We start from the raw sequence: 20,137 nt of genomic DNA, 5'->3' as shown, positions 1-20,137 counted from the left end.
AGAGGGCGTGCGCCACTGGGAAACACTCTACTTCTTTCCAGCACGAGATGCTGCCCAGAGTGGCATCCCCCACCCTGTGAACAGGCAAGCCTGGAAGAGATATCACTTCATTTGTTTAAAATTTCAAGTCCCAACTACTGCCTCACTCACATGACACAGCTTTTTTTTTTTTTTTTTTTTTTTTTTTAAATAAAGAAAGACTAGAGAAGGTATTATATTACCCCCCTACTTCCTCGGGTATCTAAAACATACCTGAGACCCCAGGAGTCAGTTACTTATTACATTGCAGCCATGAAGCAGCCTAAGAACCCAAGTTATACAATCATGACCTTTCACCCAACCACGGAAGAATTTAAAGATTTCCCCAGATATATTGCGTACATGGAATCCAAAGGGGCACACCGCGCAGGCCTGGCCAAGGTGATTCCCCCCAAGGAATGGAAAGCCAGGCAGGCCTATGACGATATCAGTGACGTCTTAATAGCAACTCCCCTCCAGCAGGTGGTCTCCGGGCGGGCAGGTGTGTTTACTCAATACCATAAAAAGAAGAAAGCCATGACAGTGGCGGAGTATCGCCAACTGGCAAACAGCGGAAAGTATCGGACTCCGCCACACTCGGATTTTGAGGATTTGGAGCGAAAGTATTGGAAAACCCGCCTGTACGATTCTCCGATTTATGGCGCTGACATCAGCGGCTCCTTGTTTGCGGAAAACACTCAACAGTGGAACCTTGGCCACCTGGGAACCATCCAGGACCTGCTGGAGCAGGAGTGCGGCGTGGTCATCGAGGGCGTCAACACGCCCTACCTGTACTTTGGCATGTGGAAGACCACCTTCGCCTGGCACACGGAGGACATGGACCTTTACAGCATCAACTACCTGCACTTCGGGGAGCCCAAAACCTGGTACGCGGTGCCCCCGGAGCACGGCCGGCGCCTGGAGCGCCTGGCCACCGAGCTGTTCCCGGGCAGTGCCCGCGCCTGTGACGCCTTCCTGCGGCACAAGGCGGCTCTCATCTCGCCCACGGTCCTCAAGGACAACGGGATCCCCTTCAATCGGATCACTCAGGAGGCTGGCGAGTTCATGGTGACGTTTCCCTATGGCTACCACTCTGGCTTCAACCACGGCTTCAACTGCGCAGAAGCCATCAACTTCGCCACCCCGCGATGGATCGATTATGGCAAAGTGGCGTCTCAGTGCAGCTGCGGGGAGGCCAGGCTCACCTTCTCCATGGACGCCTTCGTGCGCATCCTGCAGCCTGAGCGCTATGAGCTGTGGAAGCGCGGGCAGGACCGGGCTGTTGTGGACCACACGGAGCCCACCTCGCCAGACAAGGGGGAGCTCAGCGCCTGGAGGGAGGCCCAAGCTCCCCGGAGAGCCCTGCTGGGCCTGAGGCACCTCCCACCCCGCCGGGCCACGCGCACCCCTCGGCCTGTGGCCGCTAGTGGTGGGACTGGCCGTCGCACCCCGATGTGCCTGGCCTCCCCACGCTCCTCGCCGGCCCAGAGTTCTTCCTCTGATGCCCAGTCTGGGCTTGTCCCCGCCTGCACTTCCCAGGAGGCCGGCCCCACCCGACCACCGACCCCGATTCCCTCTGCCCGAGATGTTCATCCCTCAATGGGCAGATGTGGTCCTGGTCGTCGTCCTCGGGAACAAGGGGCCCGGGGGCCCAGCATCCAGGCCCGGGCCAAGAGGCATCTCTCGGTGGGAACAACGCACATAGCCCAGTACCCTGAGGCTCTGCCCCTCCCTATGAATGGACTCTTCATGGTCAATCCTGAACCACTGAGCCCCGGACACCAGTTTTATGCTGAAGCTTCTGGGTGCTGTTGTGGCCCTGATCTTCAACCCTTAGGGCCTCCATTGGATCCTGAGAATGCGATGCACCCTGGCCCTTGCCTGCTATCCCTGGACAACATCACAATCAACTTCTCTGACAATGTCCCACTGACTTGCCCCAATGTCACTGGGACTCGGAGAAGATTCCCCAAGGACTCTGATGGGGATTGCAAGGCCCCTGTGAACCTCTCTGAGGTTGTAATGATAGACCACACTTATGCCTCTATGAATCTGACCCCAGCTCCAGTTGCCAGACCTTCCTGCACCCCTGACTGTGATCCTCTGGGTTCAAGTCTGAGGCAGTTGCCCTCTTTGAGCCCTGGGATGTGTTCACCACCCATGGAAGATCTCCAGCCTTTGAGCTCATGACTATTGAAGATTTTGCCCAGTATGGCTGTATCTGACCCTCAACCCCAGGAACCACAGAAGCTCTCAGGCCCACAACAATTCTGTGCTGGGCCTGTCCCAGAGGTGCTTTATTTTCTAGAAAAGACGCATCCCCAAAGATGCCAGCTTCCACTGGACATGCTACATGCCACTGCTCATGTTGAAACTAGACCTAATTGAGTCTGTCAGCCAATTCTGCCTCAGGGATCTTTGTAACTTTATTTTCTTAAAGTTGCATCTGCAAAGCAAGGAAAGTCTAAAATCCTTAACATATATTTTTAGTATCAAGATTATTTATGAGATACCTTCTTAAAAACAAGACAACAGGTCCTAAATGGAGTGTCTTATGCTAAACGCCATGTCACTAAACAGAGACTTAATTTGTATTTAAATGGAGAAATGGAGGTTTAATCCAGTTAATCAGGAATCGTCTGATCAGTACCAGTTAGGTTATCTGCTGATAGACTCCTTCCATCCTCTAAAGGAATGTAACCCCCATAACCAACTCAATTTTTTTTTGCCTAGTATAATTTCCTTCTTCCTCTTCCTTTCTGCCTATAAAAGTCTTTCATTTTGGAGCTCCTTTCTATTGGCTAGATCAGATGCTGCCTGATTCGAATTGATTTTTTCTCAAATAAACTTTTACAATTTTTACTATGCCTCCAGTTTTCTTTGAACAGTCTGAAACAAGAGTGTCTAGAATAGTTAATAGTGAAAGAACAAGCAAAACAATACCAAGTAAAATACAAACAGAAAGTAGGGGTCATGGATCTTTCTATCAGACAGATTAGACTCAAGGGCAAAAGGTACACAGAAAGGCTTTTTATGATGCCTATGGCTAAATTTCACCCAGAAAATACAGCAGTCATGAATATCCATGCAACTTTGACAAAGTATAAATTACTTTCTAGATGAAAGGTAAATTTAAAAACATAGCTTAAAAAAAAGTTGAGAGAATCTCATTAAAATACGAGAATTTAAGTTACCATATTTATAATTTATAATAATAATAATTTATAATAATAGACATTTGGTCTTCATCCCTGCCTCTGGTATAGAGCTCCTAAAACCCTTGGAATCTCCTAAGAAATACGAGTGATAAGGTGTCTTTTGTTGTGTTAATGATGCAATTTTTGGAAAGTCCCAAGTCATCTTAATGTGACTGACCAGAGGAATCAACCTTGTGAATGGATGGTTGGAACTTTCACTCCCACCCCCTTGACCTCCAAGGGAGGGGAAGAGAGACTGGAGGTTGAGTCAATCTCCAATGGCCAATGATTTAACCATTCAGGCTTATGTAATGAAGCCTCCCTAAAAGCCTGAGCAGAGTGGGTTTGGAGAGCTCCTAAGTCCGTGAACACCTTGGGGTGCTGGGAGAGCCGTGCACCTGGGGAGGGCCCGGAAACTCTGCACACGTTCCCTCTACCTTGCCCTGTGCATCTTTTCCATCCGGCTCTTTCTGAGTCCTATCCTTTCATAAAAAATGGAGATCTAGTAAGTAAAATGTTTTCTGAGTTCTGTTAGCCATTCTAGTGAATTAGTCAAACTGAAGAAAGGGGTTGAGGCAGCCTCTGATTTATAGCCAGTTGGTCAGAAGTATAGGCAAGTACGGGATGGGGTGCAGGGGTTGGGGGTGGGGGAGCGTGACAGTCTTGACCCTTTAACCTGTAGGGTCTGACACTATCTCCAGGTAGATAGTTTCAGAAATGAGCTGAATTCTCAGACATGGTAGTGTTCTGAGCATTGGTGGTGGTGGTGGTGTGGAGAAACTGGAACACATATTGTAATTGGATGTTCAGGACCCCTTACTTAGTTCAAGACAGAAAAAATGGACAAACTTAATGATGTTGAAAACTTAACATTAACAATAAAGGCAGACTTATGAACCTGGTAATAGACAATACTTGCTTTTGTGAAGTGCCAATGGATCAATCGCAAAAACTGACATATATTAGTGTGAAAAAAAATCAATAAATTCCCTAAACAAAGGAAAAAATCAAACAGCAATTATCATGCAATAAAACTAGAAATTAATTAAAAAAAATTTTTTAATGTTTATTTATTTTTGAAAGAGAGAGAGACAGAGCATGAGTGGGGTAGGAGCAGAGAGAGAGGGAGACACAGAATTGGAAACAGGCTCCAGGCTCTGAGCCATCAGCCCAGAGCCTGACGTGGGGCTCGAACTCACAAACCGTGAGATCATGACCTGAGCCGAAGCCGGACGCCACCCAGGCACCCCTGGAAATTAATTTTTTAAGACAGAAACTATCAAGGTCTTTTTTCCCTGAGAACTAAAAACTCTCAGTTGAATGACTTGATTTGAGCCAAATTTTAGCCAGATTTCCAGGAAACAAGGAAACAACATAAATATTTGTAATTACATGACCTCTGGAGCTGGACTGCCTGACTTTGAATCCTAGCTTGACTCTTACCACTTTGTGTGACCTGGGCAAATTACCTAATGGTGGTGACTCAATTTCCTCAACTTTAGAATAGGGAGAGTCATAGCACCTACCTCATATGATTGGTATGACGGTTCTATGACTTGATACTTATAAAGTACTAAGTGGATGCCTGGAGTCCAAGAAGCATTATTGGAGGGCTTTTAGATTTAAAATGAATTAAAGGGCCACCTGGGTGGCTCAGTTGGTTAAGCTTCCAACTTCAGCTCAGGTCACGATCTCACCGTTCATGAGCTTGAGCCCTGCATCAGGCTCTGTGCTGATGGCTCAGAGCCTGGAGCCTGCTTCGGATTCCATGTCTCCCTCTCTCTCTGCCCCTCCCCCATTCACGCTCTGTCTCTCTCTCCTTCAAACATAAACATTAAAAAAATTAAATTAAAAAATAAAAAGGAATTAAATACACATGGGAATATATGACATTCAGTTAAAATAATATTAAGGAAAATTTAGAGCCTTAAGAGTTTTTATCAATAAAATTGGAAGAATAAATTAACTGGTTTAAGCTTCTGTCTCCTAAAGTTAGGGAAAAAACAAAGAAAGTACCAGGAAGGAATTTATAAAGGTATTAACTGAAGAGTTAGAAAAAATATATAAAATAATATAACTAATAAATCAACAAGAAGATCAGATAATATGGATAATTTTCTAGGAAAAATTAATTGAAACGGATTTCAGAAAAGAAAGAAAATCTAAGACATAAATTTCTAGGTAGGAAATATAGAAACATGTCAAAAAATCTGCCTCCTCAAAAATCACCAGTACCAGATAATTTTCCACTGTAACCATGAAACATTTAAAAAGCAGGTATTTCCAAATCTCTTCAGGCATTCAAAAAGAAGAAAAAATTCAAAGTTTGAAAATTCGAACTTTGCATAATGAGAGAAAATAATAATCAGATGTTATTTATGAACACTTACACAAAAGTTTTGAATTAAAAATTAGCTAAGACAGTGTAACTATATTATAAAAATAACCCAATGACTAAATGGGATTTACTGCAGGAAGGTAATGACAGTTTAAACTAAGAAAATCTGGTAATATAACTTACCTAATTAATAGATCCAAGAAGAAAAGTTGAATGACAATTTTCATAAATGTTGATATGCATTTGACAAAATTCAACACTCAGTCCTATTTTATTTATTTATTTATTTATTTATTTATTTAATTTTTTAATTTAAGAGACAGTACGCATGTGTGTGAGCAGGGAGAATGGGACAAAGGGAGAGAGAGAGAATCTTAAGCAGGCTCCATGCTCAGCATGGGTCTTGATCCCACAACCCTGGGATCATGACCTGAGCTGAAATCAAGAATTAGATGTTCAACCGACTGAGCCACCCAGCTGCCCCTCAGTCTTGTTCTAAGCACACCCCCATGTAAGAATCAGTGAATAACAATTCCTTAAAAAGAAAACATTGTCTCTAGCTAGTTAGCTATTTTAGCCCCAAAGCCAACATTTTACTTAAGGTAGAAATATTTGAGACATTTCTACCAGTAATTAAAATAGAGTTAGAGGTATTAACCAATGCAAAATATTAGAACTGTAAGTGATGGAAAATAAGTGATAAAATTACTTTTTTTTTTTAAGTAGGTATGATTAAATACCTGGAAAACCCAAGGAGGAAGCTAGTTAAAGTTTTCTTTTTTTTTCCTCTTACTCTACCCTAGCAGGGCTCTGTGCAGCCCAGATTTTAATTCTTGCAAGAAGAAGTCAATCAAAATTTTGTTGTTCATCTACAATGAGTAGCAAAAAGGAGAGAACTTAGAGAGCCCAACATTTGGGGATTTTCAATTAGGTAAAAAAAATTGTGTTGGGTATATATTACGCAAACTGAAAGGACAGTCAGCATTGGTTAAGAATTCTTAAAGTCAAGGGGTGCCTGGGTGGCTCAGTCGGTTGGGCGTCCGACTTCGGCTCAGGTCACGATCTCGCGGTCCGCGAGTTCGAGCCCCGCGTCAGGCTCTGGGCTGATGGCTCAGAGCCTGGAGCCTGCTTCCGATTCTGTGTCTCCCTCTCTCTCTGCCCCTCCCCCCGTTCATGCTCTGTCTCTGTCTCAAAAAAAAAAAAAAAAAAAAAGTTAAAAAAAATTAAAAAAAAAAAGAATTCTTAAAGTCAAGATTTTAGAAAAGGTGAGATCTCAGGGTGACTAACTTGGGGTGAGGATAAAGATCATTTAATAAAAGGGAGGAGGTGAAGGAACTGAGTGATCAGTTTGCTGAATGATGTTAAGGAAACTCTTGTGACCAGGGCACCTGGGTGGCTCAGTGTGTTAAGCTTCTGACCCTGTTTTATGTTTATTTTTATTTTTTTACTGTTTTATTTATTTTTGAGAGACAGAGAGAGACTGAACTGAGCAGGAGAGGAGCATAGAGAGAGGGAGACACAGAATCTGAAGCAGGCTCCAGGCTCTGAGCTGTCAGCACAGAGCCAGACACGGGACTTGAACTCATGAACTGCGAGATCATTGCCCGAGCCAAGGGCGGACACTAAACCAACTGAGCCACCCAGGCGCCCCAAACGTCTAACTCGATTTCGGCTCCTGTCATGCATGATCTCATAGTTCTGTGAGATCGAGCCTCGAGTCAGGCTCTGCGCTGTCAGCTTGGGATTTTCTCTCTCTCTTTCAAAATAAATACACTTAAGAAGAAAAGAAAAGAAAACTCTTGCGACCTTTGATGCTTTTCTTGTTTACTTCAGTGGTCGCCCACACGCAGCCAGTACAATTGCTCCTGAACAACACGGGTTTGACCTTCGAGAGTCCACTAGTACGTGGATTCGTTCCGAAAAATACAGTACAGTACTGGAAATGAATTTGCTCTTCCTTTTAACTCTCTTAATAATATTTTCTTTACCCTAGTTTACTTTATTGTAAGAATTCGGTACATAAAACAAACAACACAAAATACGGGCTAATTGGCTGTTTATGTTATCAGTAAGGCTTCTGGTCAACAGTAGGCTATTAGTAGTTGAGTTCTGAGGGAGTCAAAAGTTATACACAGATTTCAGCTGTGTGGGGGCATTATCACCTCTAACACCCAAATTGTTCAAAGGTCGACTGTATTTTAAACTTGCAACTGTTCCCAGAACTTCCATTTTATCATTCCTCTCATTTTTGGCAGATGACCTTAATCCCTACTTCCTGATGAAGGTTCCGAAATGATCCCAGACCTCTCTCCTCTGAACTCCTGTAACACTCAGTAACACTTTATTGAGCACAGACAATACACCAGGAGCTGTACGCACCAAGCGTCAAGGTGAGCGGTTCATTTAATGTACAAAATCACCGTATTGTCATTCTCATCATATAGATGAAGAAATAAAATTATGGAAAAGTTGGATACAATGCTTGAGGTCACCATTTAGTAAATATTAGGGTCAGTATTCAAATCCAGCTTGTCAGTTAGTGCTAATTCTGCACTTGTCTTACCTTCCCCATGGGAATAAACGTCTTTTCAGGAAGGCCTAAGACTTGACTCATTTTTGTGTTCTCCATTAATCCTATCTCGATAACTTCAGCATTGTAGTCACTCAATTCATGTTGATTTGGGTCAAGGATTTGGTGAAATCATCTAGCTAGTTTTCCCTCTTTCCTGACTAAAATTTTCTCTACATCCTTGTTTCTACCTTTTTTGTGGCTTTCGATTTTAATTCTATCTTGAATTACAGTGAGGAGCCATGGGATTGGATTAGGATATAGCTGATTAATAAAAATGCTATTATTGGAGGGCACCTGGCTGGCTGAGTCAGCAGAGCATGTGACTCTTGATCTCAGGGTCTTGAGTTCAAGCCCTTCTTTGGGTGTAGAGCTCACTTAAAAAACAAAAATAAAATAAGTAAAATGTTATTGGCTTATCAGCCCATTCCTTTTCATTTTGAGCATGGGTCCATTAAGAAAGCACTTTATGGGGCGCCTGGGTGGCTCAGTCGGTTAAGCGTCCAACTTCTGCTCAGGTCATGATCTCTCGGTTGGTGAGTTCGAGCCCCGCATCGGGCTCTGTGCTGACAGCTCAGAGCCTGGAGCCTCCTTCGGATTCTGGGTCTCCCTCTCTCTCTGCCCCTCCCCTGTTCATGCTTTGTCTCTCCCTGTCTCAAAAATAAAAGATTAAAAAAAAAAAAAAGAAAGCACTTTATGCGGCTGGGATTGTCTCATTTGAAATCAGGATTTCGGATCAGTGTAAGATAGGTTATATATTATTATGTTCTTTTTTTCTTGTTAAATGAGTGAAGTTGGTAGAAAGGAAGAACTTTCTCTGTTACAAGTTTAAAGCTTCTGTTTTTCAGTTGTGGGACCAGCTTTATTTTTACATTGGAAATCTGATAGATAGAGTTTCCATCTCTCCTTGATTAAAAATGAATATATATAGGGGCGCCTGGGTGGCTCAGTCAGTTAAGCATCTGACTCTTGATATCGGCTCAGGTCATGATCTCGCGGTCATGGGATCAAGCCCAACTATGGGCTCAGTGCAGAACGTGCAGGCTGCTTGGGATTCTCTCTCTCCTCCTCTCCCTGCTCCTACCCCATGCATGCTCTTTCTCAAAAAAAAAAAAAAAAAAAAAATATATATATATATATATACATATATATATGTATATATACACACAGACACACACACACACACACATATTTAGTTATTGTCTCATGGGTGGTAACTAGCTTTGCTATGTTGTCATGTTCAAAGTTTTTTGTTGTTTTTTTTTTAATTTTTTTTTTAACGTTTATTTATTTTTGAGACAGTCAGAGAGACAGAGCATGAACAGGGGAGGGGCAGAGAGAGAGAGGGAGACACAGAATCTGAAGCAGGCTCCAGGCTCTGAGCTGTCAGCACAGAGCCCGACGCGGGGCTCGAACTCACGGACCGCGAGATTGTGACCTGAGCCGAAGTCGGCCGCTTAACCGACTGAGCCACCCAGGCGCCCCTGTCATGTTCAAAGTTTTAAAGACAGATTTTTATCAGGTAAAGTCTTCATTTTATGGGAAACTAAAGGAATAGACCAGAGTTGGACATGAATGATTTTAGAGGATACTGAGGGAGTAGATAAGAACAGTGCTGAGAGGATTCAATTTTTGATGGCACACGTAGAGCCATCAATCTATGCTGCTTCATTGTGAAGTTGCATTCAAGGGGGAAAACATATTTCTGGATCTTAGAAAATGCTCATGTGAAATCAGGATCGCATATTATTGGACAGTTGCCTGTTTACTTCCCCACCCTTGTTCTTAGAAACAAACAAAGAAATGTAAAAGAGATTAAGGCAAGAACTATTTACATTTGAAATAGAGTTTCAAATTCTTAAATCTTTACTTTTTATTTTAGCGATTAAAAACATTTTGGGGGCATCTGGGTGGCTCAGTCGGTTAAGAGTCCGACTTCAGCTCAGATCATGATCTCACCTTTCATGAGTTCGAGCCTTGGGTCGGGTTCTGTGCTGAGAGCTGGGAGCCTGGAGCCTGCTTTGGATTCTGTGTCTCTCTTTCTCTGCCCTTCCTCTGTTTGCGCTCTGTCTCTCCCACTATCTCAGAATAAATAAACATTAAAAAACAATTTAAAAAACATTTTAAAAAATTTTATCAAATCTTCAGACTATTGAAGACTGTGGGTTTTTGCATCTTTCCACGTTCAGGTTTCAAACACATATCTTGACCCCAAATAGGTTTTATTTTAGTGGGATGATAACAAACTGAGGTTACTAGCAGTGGAAAAGAACATTTTAAAGTTCGATTGATCTGCTGACAATGGAATTATATTGGAGCTGGTTGGATAAAAGTGATCTTTTCAATTGCGTCTACCTTCAACAATTGGTTTTGATTGAAATGCCGGTCAAAAAATATCCCATTTCCTTTGTGCAAGAACCTACTGAAAGTAGGGTTTCCATTCCTGAATGAATTGGCAAGCTGGGAGGTATTCTTACAATTTTAGTTGCTTAAAGAGTTCAAGTTAGAACTGGTGGTGATGTGTGACATATATGAGAGGTTTTATCATTGTAGTAATTAATACCTATGTTTATATGATTGTGGTTTCGTGTGGACCCTTCAGCTATATATATCCAGACAGACCTTGGGATTTGGGACTTCGATGCTTATTAATTTAAAACCATAGTGTCTCAGGACATGGCATATAGAATCTAAGTTTTTTTTTTTTTAATTTTTTTTAAATGTTTTTATTGATCTTTGAGACAGAGAGAGACAGAGCATGAGGAGGGGAGGGGCAGAGAGAGAGGGAGACACAGAATCCGAAGCAGGCTCCAGGCTCCGAGCTGGCAGCACAGAGCCTGACACGGGGCTTGAACTCACGGACCGTGAGATCATGACCCGAGCTGAAGTCGGACGATTAACCAACTGAGCCACCCAGGCGCCACTCTAAGTCTTTTACAATAATGACATTTCATCCTGTAGTGAAAAAAAAAAAATTAACATTACGGAAATAATGTTGCTCCGTGGAATCCAAAGACAGGCACAGAACAGGCCTGGCTAAAGAAATGGAAAACCAGGGTGTCGGATACCGCTGCAATAGCCACTCCTTTCCAGCAGGGGGAGACGGGGAGGGGAGCGTGTTTACTAAATTTGCCAAATGAACAGGCCCGGCTGCGGGGGGAGTACCGCCAGCTGGCAGGAAAAGTTCAAGTGTCAGATCCAAGCATAAAATTCGGAGCGAAAATATTTGAAGACACCCTTATACATATGACCAAATTGTGGCATTAGAAATCAATGCTTCTTTACATGATCAAAACGCTGACACCTGGGGACCATCCAGGGCCTGCTGGAGCAGGAGTGCGGCATGGTCATCGAGGGCGTCAACACGCCCTACCTGTACTTTGGCATGTGGAAGACCACCTTCGCCTGGCACACGGAGGACATGGACCTTTACAGCATCAACTACCTGCACTTCGGGGAGCCCAAAACCTGGTACGCGGTGCCCCCGGAGCACGGCCGGCGCCTGGAGCGCCTGGCCACCGAGCTGTTCCCGGGCAGTGCCCGCGCCTGTGACGCCTTCCTGCGGCACAAGGCGGCTCTCATCTCGCCCACGGTCCTCAAGGACAACGGGATCCCCTTCAATCGTATCACTCAGGAGGCTGGCGAGTTCATGGTGACGTTTCCCTATGGCTACCACTCTGGCTTCAACCACGGCTTCAACTGCGCAGAAGCCATCAACTTCGCCACCCCGCGATGGATCGATTATGGCAAAGTGGCGTCTCAGTGCAGCTGCGGGGAGGCCAGGGTCACCTTCTCCATGGACGCCTTCGTGCGCATCCTGCAGCCTGAGTGCTATGAGCTGCGGAAGCGCGGGCAGGACCGGGCTGTTGTGGACCACACGGAGCCCACCTCGCCAGACAAGGGGGAGCTCAGCGCCTGGTGGGGGAGGTCTGCCCGGAATCTCCAGCCAGTTGGCAGACATGAGTTGTCATCATCGTCCTCAGGAACAGGAGGCTCAGGAGTCGACTGCCCATGCCTGGGCCAAGACGCGCTGCACACTCCGGACCCCGAGGCTAGTCCTGCCCCGGGACAATGCTGGCTATCAGACCCCTGCAACCTGCCATCGTGCTATGGCTTCCGCAGCTCAGAGTCCTTGAACGGACCTTGCTTCCTCCGGTCCCTCCCAGTCCTTCCTGGTTGCCTCAGATATGCCACCACTTGACACTGTTAACAATCGTTGGAGCTCTGGGCCAAGGTGGAGGTTGCAAAACGCTGTTATGTTTCTGGTAGAGCCCTCCCCAAATGCTGCTGAACTCTGGATCTCCGGCAGTAAATAGCATCAGTTCCTTGGTTTCATTTGCGTCTCGAGCTTGTTGTGGTTAAGAAGATTAGGTTTGGCATCAACCAGATTCAAATCCTAGCTCTGTCACTCACTAGAGGTTACGGGAAACTGAGCAGATCAATGCACCCTTTCAGAGCTTCAGAGCCCTCCTCTGGAAAATGGGACACTGCACACTAGGCAGATTGTTGTGAGGACCTTATTAGCTAAGATGTGAAACCATCTTTTTTTTTCTTTTATGTAGTCTCTGAGTTGGGGCTTGAACTTATCACCCTGAAATCAAGAGTCAAATGCTCTACTGACTGAGCCAGCCAGGCACCCTGCATTAAACCATCTCTCTCTCTCTCTCTCTCTCTCTCTCTCTTTTTTTAAGTGTATTTATTTATTTTGAGAGACAAACAGAGTGTGAGTGGGGGAGGGGTAGAGAAAGAGGGAGGATCTCAAGCCAGCTTTGCCCAGACAGGGCTTGAACTCAAGAAACCATGAGATCATGACCTGAGCAGAAATCAGGAGGCAGTCGCTTAACCAGTTGAGTCACCCAAGTGCCCCACATTAAACCATCTTTTAACAGTGCCTACCATGAACTGTCCTATACTCAACCAACAGTAATTAACATTTTTATCTTGATTGCCTCTTTAGGGGCCACCTGGGAATATGGGCTCTGTCTAATCTTTGGAAAAGTCTGGGTCAGAAGAGGAAAGATTTTACATGAGCACTCTCAAAATAAAAATAGAAGAAAAAGTCCAAAGGAGACTTATAATTACTTTTTGGGAAGGGAGCTGAAACTCAGACTAAAGACATTAAGAGGGGAGTCTGTAAGGTGCTAAGAGTGTGTGAGTGTGTGTGTGTGTGGGGGGGGGGTTGTGTGCGTGTTGTTTCCTTCTGTTCTCCTGCAGCTGTAAGGAGTGAAGCCTTTGTTTTCCTGGAGCAGCAAGGAAATAGGGAGGTAGATTTTCTGTTTCTCCAGCGAGGCTTGGAGATAGAAGAAGGAGATAGGTGTGGCCATAAAGAGGCCGGGAAGATGGGCCCTAGTCCCCAGGATCCACGGTAGACAAGAAAGGAGACTTGGGGAAGCCTGCCTGGGCCTAGAGAGGTCTGGGGAACTCAGCTAGGCTCGTTGCTACTGCTCATCAAATGCTGGCCAGGACATTCCGAGAGGGACTTGTTTCTCTATCCGGGACAACCGGAACTGTGGAGAGAGGTTCTGGTGCCTGGAAATGCCCATTGTAGGGAGCTGCGTGGGCTCTGCCTGCCTCCTCGCGGACCTTCTGATGGAAGATGTGCCTCAGGACAGTGGGTCACGTGACATCTCTGGGGACCTGAGATTTGCTGCTGGCCATGGAAGAACAGTCCGTCTTGTGGGTAGAGAAACCTGTAGTCATTGGGAGTTGTGTGGGACCTCTTGCAACACGTGAGACACAACTTGAAAAGATGAAAGTCACTGCAGCGAGGGCGCCAAGAAGTTAGAGCTGCTGGACGGGGGTCCTCAGCCGGGCCACTGTCAAATAGAGGCGCTGAGGTTAAGCTCTAGTTCTGGAGAGCGCCGAGCTTTCTCTCTGGCTTCTCCCCGCTGCTGGCCTCTCCTGCCCCTGTGCATCTCTGCACCTCGTGGCCTCTTCAGCCCTCCGGTCAGTAAACCCAGCCGATGGGGCCTGCTGCACAGTAGCGGCTGTAACCATCGAGCCAGATTTCCCGGGGCCCGGGCCACTCCCCACAGTGTCGCTTGGCTGTGAGGCAATCTCCCGTGGCCTGACTCCAGAACGTTGGAGGCTTTCCTTTCTCACCATCACAGAGCCAGTGACTGACTCCCCAGGGTGACTCCCGGGAGAGTCGGACTCTCCTTGTCCGCTACAAATGGCCTTCTGTCCTCAGTATGGGAAATTCTAGGAAGGCCGTCAGTCTGGATGGTAATCGTGATTCCCTGTTGATTCTTCTTCCCTCCCTCCTCCCCTCTAGCTTCTTACTTTGAATGGTCAGGCAAAGAAACAATCATGCTGTTGACATGGTTTTATGTTTTCCCTCTACCCACAGACTCGGTTCCTCGATATGTCCGCCCTGCATGCTGATGCGCAAAGTTGATTCTGGGGCATGATATAGTTAGCAAAGCAAACCTTTCTGTGATCACTGTTTTTGCCTTTCTGGCGCTGTTTTTGCCCTTACTCAGAGACAAGAAGTGGACTTATGGGAGAATAGCATTTGAACCTGCGCTTAGTCGCAGCAAAAAATCGTTGATTTTCTCTGAGCCAAAATTACGGTGCAAGAGTTCTGGGCAGTGCTGTGGGGTGTCATTGTGACAGGCACGTAGGAGGTGCTCAGTTCATCTGGATGTGCCTCTCTACACCCTAGCTGCCTCGAGGGCAAGCACGAGGCCAGGGACACGCTCTTGGATTCTCTCTTTCTACGCTGCTCTGTTCTACGACAGCCCTCATCACCACCCTCACGGGCTTACCCGTGCCTTTTTCTTTGTAATTAATGGACTTTATTTGTTGGAGTAGTTCACAGCAAAATTAAGCAGGAAGTACGGGGACTCCCACATCCCCCTCCCCAGCCTCCGCCACCAGCATCCACACCTATGTGGTACAGTTGGTAGAGTTGATGACTCCACACTGACCCATCATTATCACCCAACGTCCCTAGTGACACGAGGGTTCATTCTTGCAGGTGTTCCTTCTGCGGGCCTGCCAAATGTATAAGGACACGTACCTACCCCTATAGTTCTGTGCAGAACGGGTTCGCCCTGACCCCTCCCAAACCCCGGGCAACCTCTGATCTTCGCACTGCCCTCATAGTTTCGCCATTTCCAGAATATCATATAGTTGGCCTCATACAGCAGGTCGTCTTTTCAGATCGGCTGCTTTCACTTAGTGATATGCATTGAAGTTTCCTCCATGCCTTGTGGCTTTAGAGCTCATTTCTTTTTATTGCTGAATAATATCCCATTGGATGAATATACCGTTGCCTATTTTTCCTCTCTCCTACGGAAGGACGTCTTGGGTGCTTCCGAGTTTCGGCAGTTATGAACACAACTACTATAAACCTTCAGGGGCAGGTTTGTGTGTAGATGGAAATTTTCAGTGCATTGGGGTAAATACCAAGGAGTGTGGTTTTGCTGTATCACATGGCAAAAGTATATTTAGTTTTGTAAGAAAATGCCCAACTGTGCCTCACCCATTATTTTTACTGGTAGAAAACTTATTTTTTTTTCCTCCTGATCTACCACATATTTGTACAAAAGGTCACATAGGCTTGTTTGCAAATTCCACTCCTGGTCGTGTTTGGCCTTGTTGTAATGTTACCAAGGCAAGGTCAAGATTTCATACAGAGTCAGGAACCAGAAGACCCAACCTTTATGCAGCCTCCTACACTGATTTGTTGAGTAATCTTTCAATAAATCCACTCTTCCCTCTGGCCCTCCACTTCCCTGTTTGGGCAAACAGAGCCCTTAGCGCATCGCACCTGTTAGAGTTTGCACACAACGAGTTCAGACCAGGGCAAACATAACTTGTGCCAAATAAATATTAGCTATTATCATTATGACTTAAAAGCCAGAACTTGTGAGACGGTCATAAGAAACCGTACTTGACTGCTCCTTGTAGAGGTTGGTGTTTGGGTCTCGGGACTCCTGTAAGAGTTATAATAAAATGTTTCAGTTAGGGATTTGGCTATTTGGCCACTCTGAATTTTTCAGAAAGATGAACCATGACACCATTTCAGTTTCTGTGTGTGTGAGGAGTCCTTTCCAGATATTTAGAAAGAACTTCAGCATGATAGTTATATCACTGGACTGTGGCTATCTATGGACTTGAAGTTGCTTTCCCCCCCATAAGTTTGTGTTACCTTTCATCATTTTAAGTAGGAAACCACAGTTGGAAGGAATTGGTGACAGAGATAAGCCGAAAGGAAACCGATCTGAGTCGAGCAGAACCCTGGTGAGGCTCAGCCCTTCAGTCCAGCTGCCTTTCCCATCCCACACTGCACACCAGCCTGTCCCCCTGAAATTCCTCACACGCTCTTGTCCCTCAGTGCCCCTCACAGCGGGGTAATAGTGATGCCCTTCTCACGTTAGTGGTGGGTATTGCAGGGATAAGCAATTTCAGGGAGGACAGAGGAAGGCAGAACTGAGCACTGCGGGGGGGAAGTTATCACTGGAAGTGCCAGTCTACAAAAACTTAACATTTGCGTGGTGGTCGAGTTTCTGAGTTTTCTTCTTCTTCTTTTTTTAGTGTTTAAGGTGGGGGGTGGGGCAGAGACAGAGGGAGATACAGAATCTGAAGCAGGTTTCAGGCTCTGAGCTCTCAGCACAGAACCTAATGCAGGGCTTGAACTCACAAACCATGAGTTCATGACCTGAGCCAAAGTTGAAGGCTTAACCGGCTGAGCCACCCAGGCGCCCTGGGTTTCTGGATTTTCATACCTCACCTGTGGTATCCTGGCATCCTGTGTCCTAACTGGTCAGCCCTCAACCCCCACCCTAACAAGCCCTATATCCAGGCCTGTAGACCTCAGACAACATCTTTTCTCTGTCCCATCTCTCAGAGCCTCTTCTCAAAAGATTCACATCCTGTCTGTGCATTTTGGGGCTCATTCATTCATTCATTCAGCATGTTTACTGGGCACTTACTATGTACCAGGCACTGTTCTTGGAATCAGGGAAACAACAGTGAAAAGGAAAAACTTTCAACTCTCCTGGAGCTCAGATTCTCATCATCAAGAGTGACATATAGTAACATGTCAAGTAGTCACAAAGGCTATGAGGAAAAATAAGCAGAGTAAAGGGTTACAGGGTGACAGGGCTGCTATATTTGATAGGGTGGCCTTTTTAGGGATGTGGGAAGAGACTTTGAGAAGACCGCTTGGGGATGTGCCATGAGGACATGGGAAAGGGGGTATTGTTATGGGCAGAGGGACAACAGGTGCAAATGTCCTAAGGTGGGAGCATCCTTAATGCACTTGCAGATTAGCAAAGTGGGTGGAAGGCAGAAGTGTGAGAGGGGGTGCCTAGTCAGGGATCTGGACTGGGGAAGAGGCACAAAATACAGTAACTCAGTTAATGAACGCTGCTCTGTACAGCCACTGAGTGGTTGTGGTGGTTGGTGTTTTAGGTAAGCTGAGGAAAGAGGAATTTGGGGACCAGAGAGCCTTTGAAATCACACATAGTTCACAGCCAACCCTGGAAGCGGCTCTGTCTTTCCTACCAAATGCAAATGCTGAGAGCAGGAGTTCTATATATTTTGGTTCCCTGCTGCATCCGCTAACATGGCGTGTGTTGGACACACAGTAGGTACTTTAGACTTGTACTGAATCAGCTGAGACTCCAGCAGACACAGCAGGTCCCTGGCATTCACCAAGTTAACAGCCATTTCAGCTATTTATGAGCAACTCAGATTAACTGTGTGCAGTCGATATTTTATGAGGCCAAATAATGCAGAGGGCTATGAACCTAGTGTGAAGGAAGGAGACCTCTTGCTCCTGGGAAGTCTGCAGTAGGAATTCTCTAGCCAAACAGCTACCAGGCGAATGATCAGGTGTGAGTTGAACAGGCAGTAGATTTAGAGTGAGACTGTGCAGGGGCACCTGGGTGGCTCAGTCGGTTACGCATCTGACTTCGGCTCACGTCACGATCTCACGGTTTGTGAGTTCAAGCCCCACGTCGGGCTCTGTGCTGACAGCTCGGGAGCCTCGAACCTGCTTCAGATTCTGTGTCTCCCTCTCTCTCTCTCTCTGCCCCTACCCCACTCATACTCTGTCTCAAAAGTAATTAAACATTAAAAAAAAATTAGAATGACACTCTGCACAGGTAAATCCCAGGTCCAGATAATAATATTCAGGAAAGTGTCATTACGAATTGACAAAGATGTCAGGATCCCCTGTGAATGTCAAAGGTCTAATGAGTTTCTCCTTGCTGAGAAACTCCTGGGAACCAACTGGCCTAACCTTACTCCTCTTGTGATTATATCACCTGGACTGTACTTCCCCATGACCCTCTAGGACCCTAAGTACTTTATCTTACCTCTGGTTTAGCTTGTGGATTACACCAGATTAATACGATTGACTATTATCTCTCTTGGTTTTCTGTGTGTGCTGACAACTCAATGCATATTGTTGGTTGAATGAATAAATGACTTGAAACCATCAACAGAGTTGAAAAAAGGATTAGCATCATAAGAAACAGCTAAAATAAGTCAACAGTCTCTATTATAGCATTATCGCTTTTGCAGTAATTGTTTTAAAATAAGATATCCAGGGGCGCCTGTGTGGCTCAGTCAGTTAAGCATCTGACTTCCCCTCAGGTCATGATCTCACGGTTTGTGGGTTTGAACCCTGTGTCTGGCTCTGTGCTGACCGCTCAGAGCCTGGAGCCTGTTTCAGATTCTGTGTCTCCCTCTCTCTCTGTCCCTCCCCCGCTCGTGCTCTGTTTCTCTCTCTCTCAAGAATAAACATTAAAAAAAAATTTTAAATAAATAAATAAATAAATAAATAAATAAATAAATAAATAAAATAAGATATCCAGCTCTAAGCTGGGGGGTTGAAATAACTTGCAGGGGGTGCCTCCGTGGCCCAGTCAGTTAAACATCAGACTTCGGCTCAGGTCATGATCTCACAGTTCGTGAGTTCAAGCCCCACGTCAGGCTCTTCACTGACAACTTGGAGCCTGGAGCCTGCTGTAGATTCTGTGTCTCCCTCTCTCTCTGCCCTTCCCCACTCACCCTCTCTCTCTCTCTCTCTCTCTCTCTCTCTCTCTCTCTCTCAAAAATAAATAAACATTAATTTAAAAAAAAAATAAAGAAAGAAATGACTTGTAGAACCAGAGGAACACTCTGTTTCTCACATTCCAAATGCGATTCATTCATTCACTCAACGAACATCATTAGGCACCCTCACAGCCCAGCACTGTACAAGGTGCTTGGAATATGACATAATATGGAGTTTATGATCTGCTTGGAGACACAGATAAGCTGTTAGGCAATTTCACCATGCCACAGCTTTTCAGCAACCATAACAATACCCGGGCTCTCCCCAAGCCACTGGTTTTAGAGCCCCTAGAGAAATGTATCATTTCGGGGGAGCACTCAGCCTTAAGTTCAAGGCCCAAGCCCCATGGGGCTCTCAGAGCTGTTACTGGCTATAACGGGACTCATGGCAGTCTTCTTGCTTGCTTTTTTCTCTATGGTGGCTGAGAAATGGATACGTGCCACCTTTTTCGGGGAGAATGATGACTGTTCCAGACATCTCTATTCCTTCCTCGCCAGTTCCGCAGGGGGAAGGGGGCTTTGAGTTCCCCCAATGGCTGTTTCACTCTGGAAAGTGAGTGTACCGTACTGTCAGATCCCTCCCTTGACCTCTGCCCGTGGCATTGACGTTCCATGGCTCCTTTAGGGAGCATTTGAATTCCATTTCCTGTGTTCCATTCTGTCTTCCCGCTATCTGCCCCCCCCCACCCAGCTATGGACTGAATGTGTTCCCTCAAAATTCATACACTGAAACCCTAATCCTCAATATGATGATGTTTGCAGGTGGGGCCTTGGGAATTGGATTGGTCATGAGGATTAACGCCCTTCTAAGAAGAGATCTGAGACCAACGATTTCTCTCTCCACCATCGGAGGTTACACCAGGGTCTGTAAACCAGGCAGTGGCCCTCACTAAGAACATGACCATGTTTGTGCCCTGATCTCAGACTTCCAGCCTCTAGAACCAT

General features: G+C 45.6%; 2 protein-coding genes across 2 annotated transcripts; both read left to right on the top strand.

The window, feature by feature from the left end:
* The first annotated feature begins 267 nt into the window (after positions 1–267).
* Positions 268–2,880, top strand: LOC102957475 (lysine-specific demethylase 4D). The gene has a single exon (XM_042959469.1). The coding sequence runs from the start codon at positions 292–294 to the stop codon at positions 2,206–2,208; it is 1,917 nt and encodes a 638-aa protein (XP_042815403.1). The 5' UTR covers positions 268–291; the 3' UTR covers positions 2,209–2,880.
* An 8,585-nt stretch (positions 2,881–11,465) lies between these two features.
* On the top strand, positions 11,466–19,634 carry LOC122231309 (lysine-specific demethylase 4D-like). The gene is made up of 2 exons (XM_042959021.1): positions 11,466–12,387; positions 19,620–19,634. Exon 1 carries the CDS (start codon positions 11,466–11,468, stop codon positions 12,321–12,323), a length of 858 nt encoding a protein of 285 aa, XP_042814955.1. The 3' UTR covers positions 12,324–12,387; positions 19,620–19,634.
* Positions 19,635–20,137: the final 503 nt, after the last annotated feature.

Source organism: Panthera tigris, chromosome D1, assembly GCF_018350195.1.
Source record: "Panthera tigris isolate Pti1 chromosome D1, P.tigris_Pti1_mat1.1, whole genome shotgun sequence".
Taxonomy (NCBI): domain Eukaryota; kingdom Metazoa; phylum Chordata; class Mammalia; order Carnivora; family Felidae; genus Panthera; species Panthera tigris.
The sequence above is the reverse complement of the archived record's forward strand: the minus strand, read 5'-3'. Positions and strand labels throughout refer to the sequence as shown.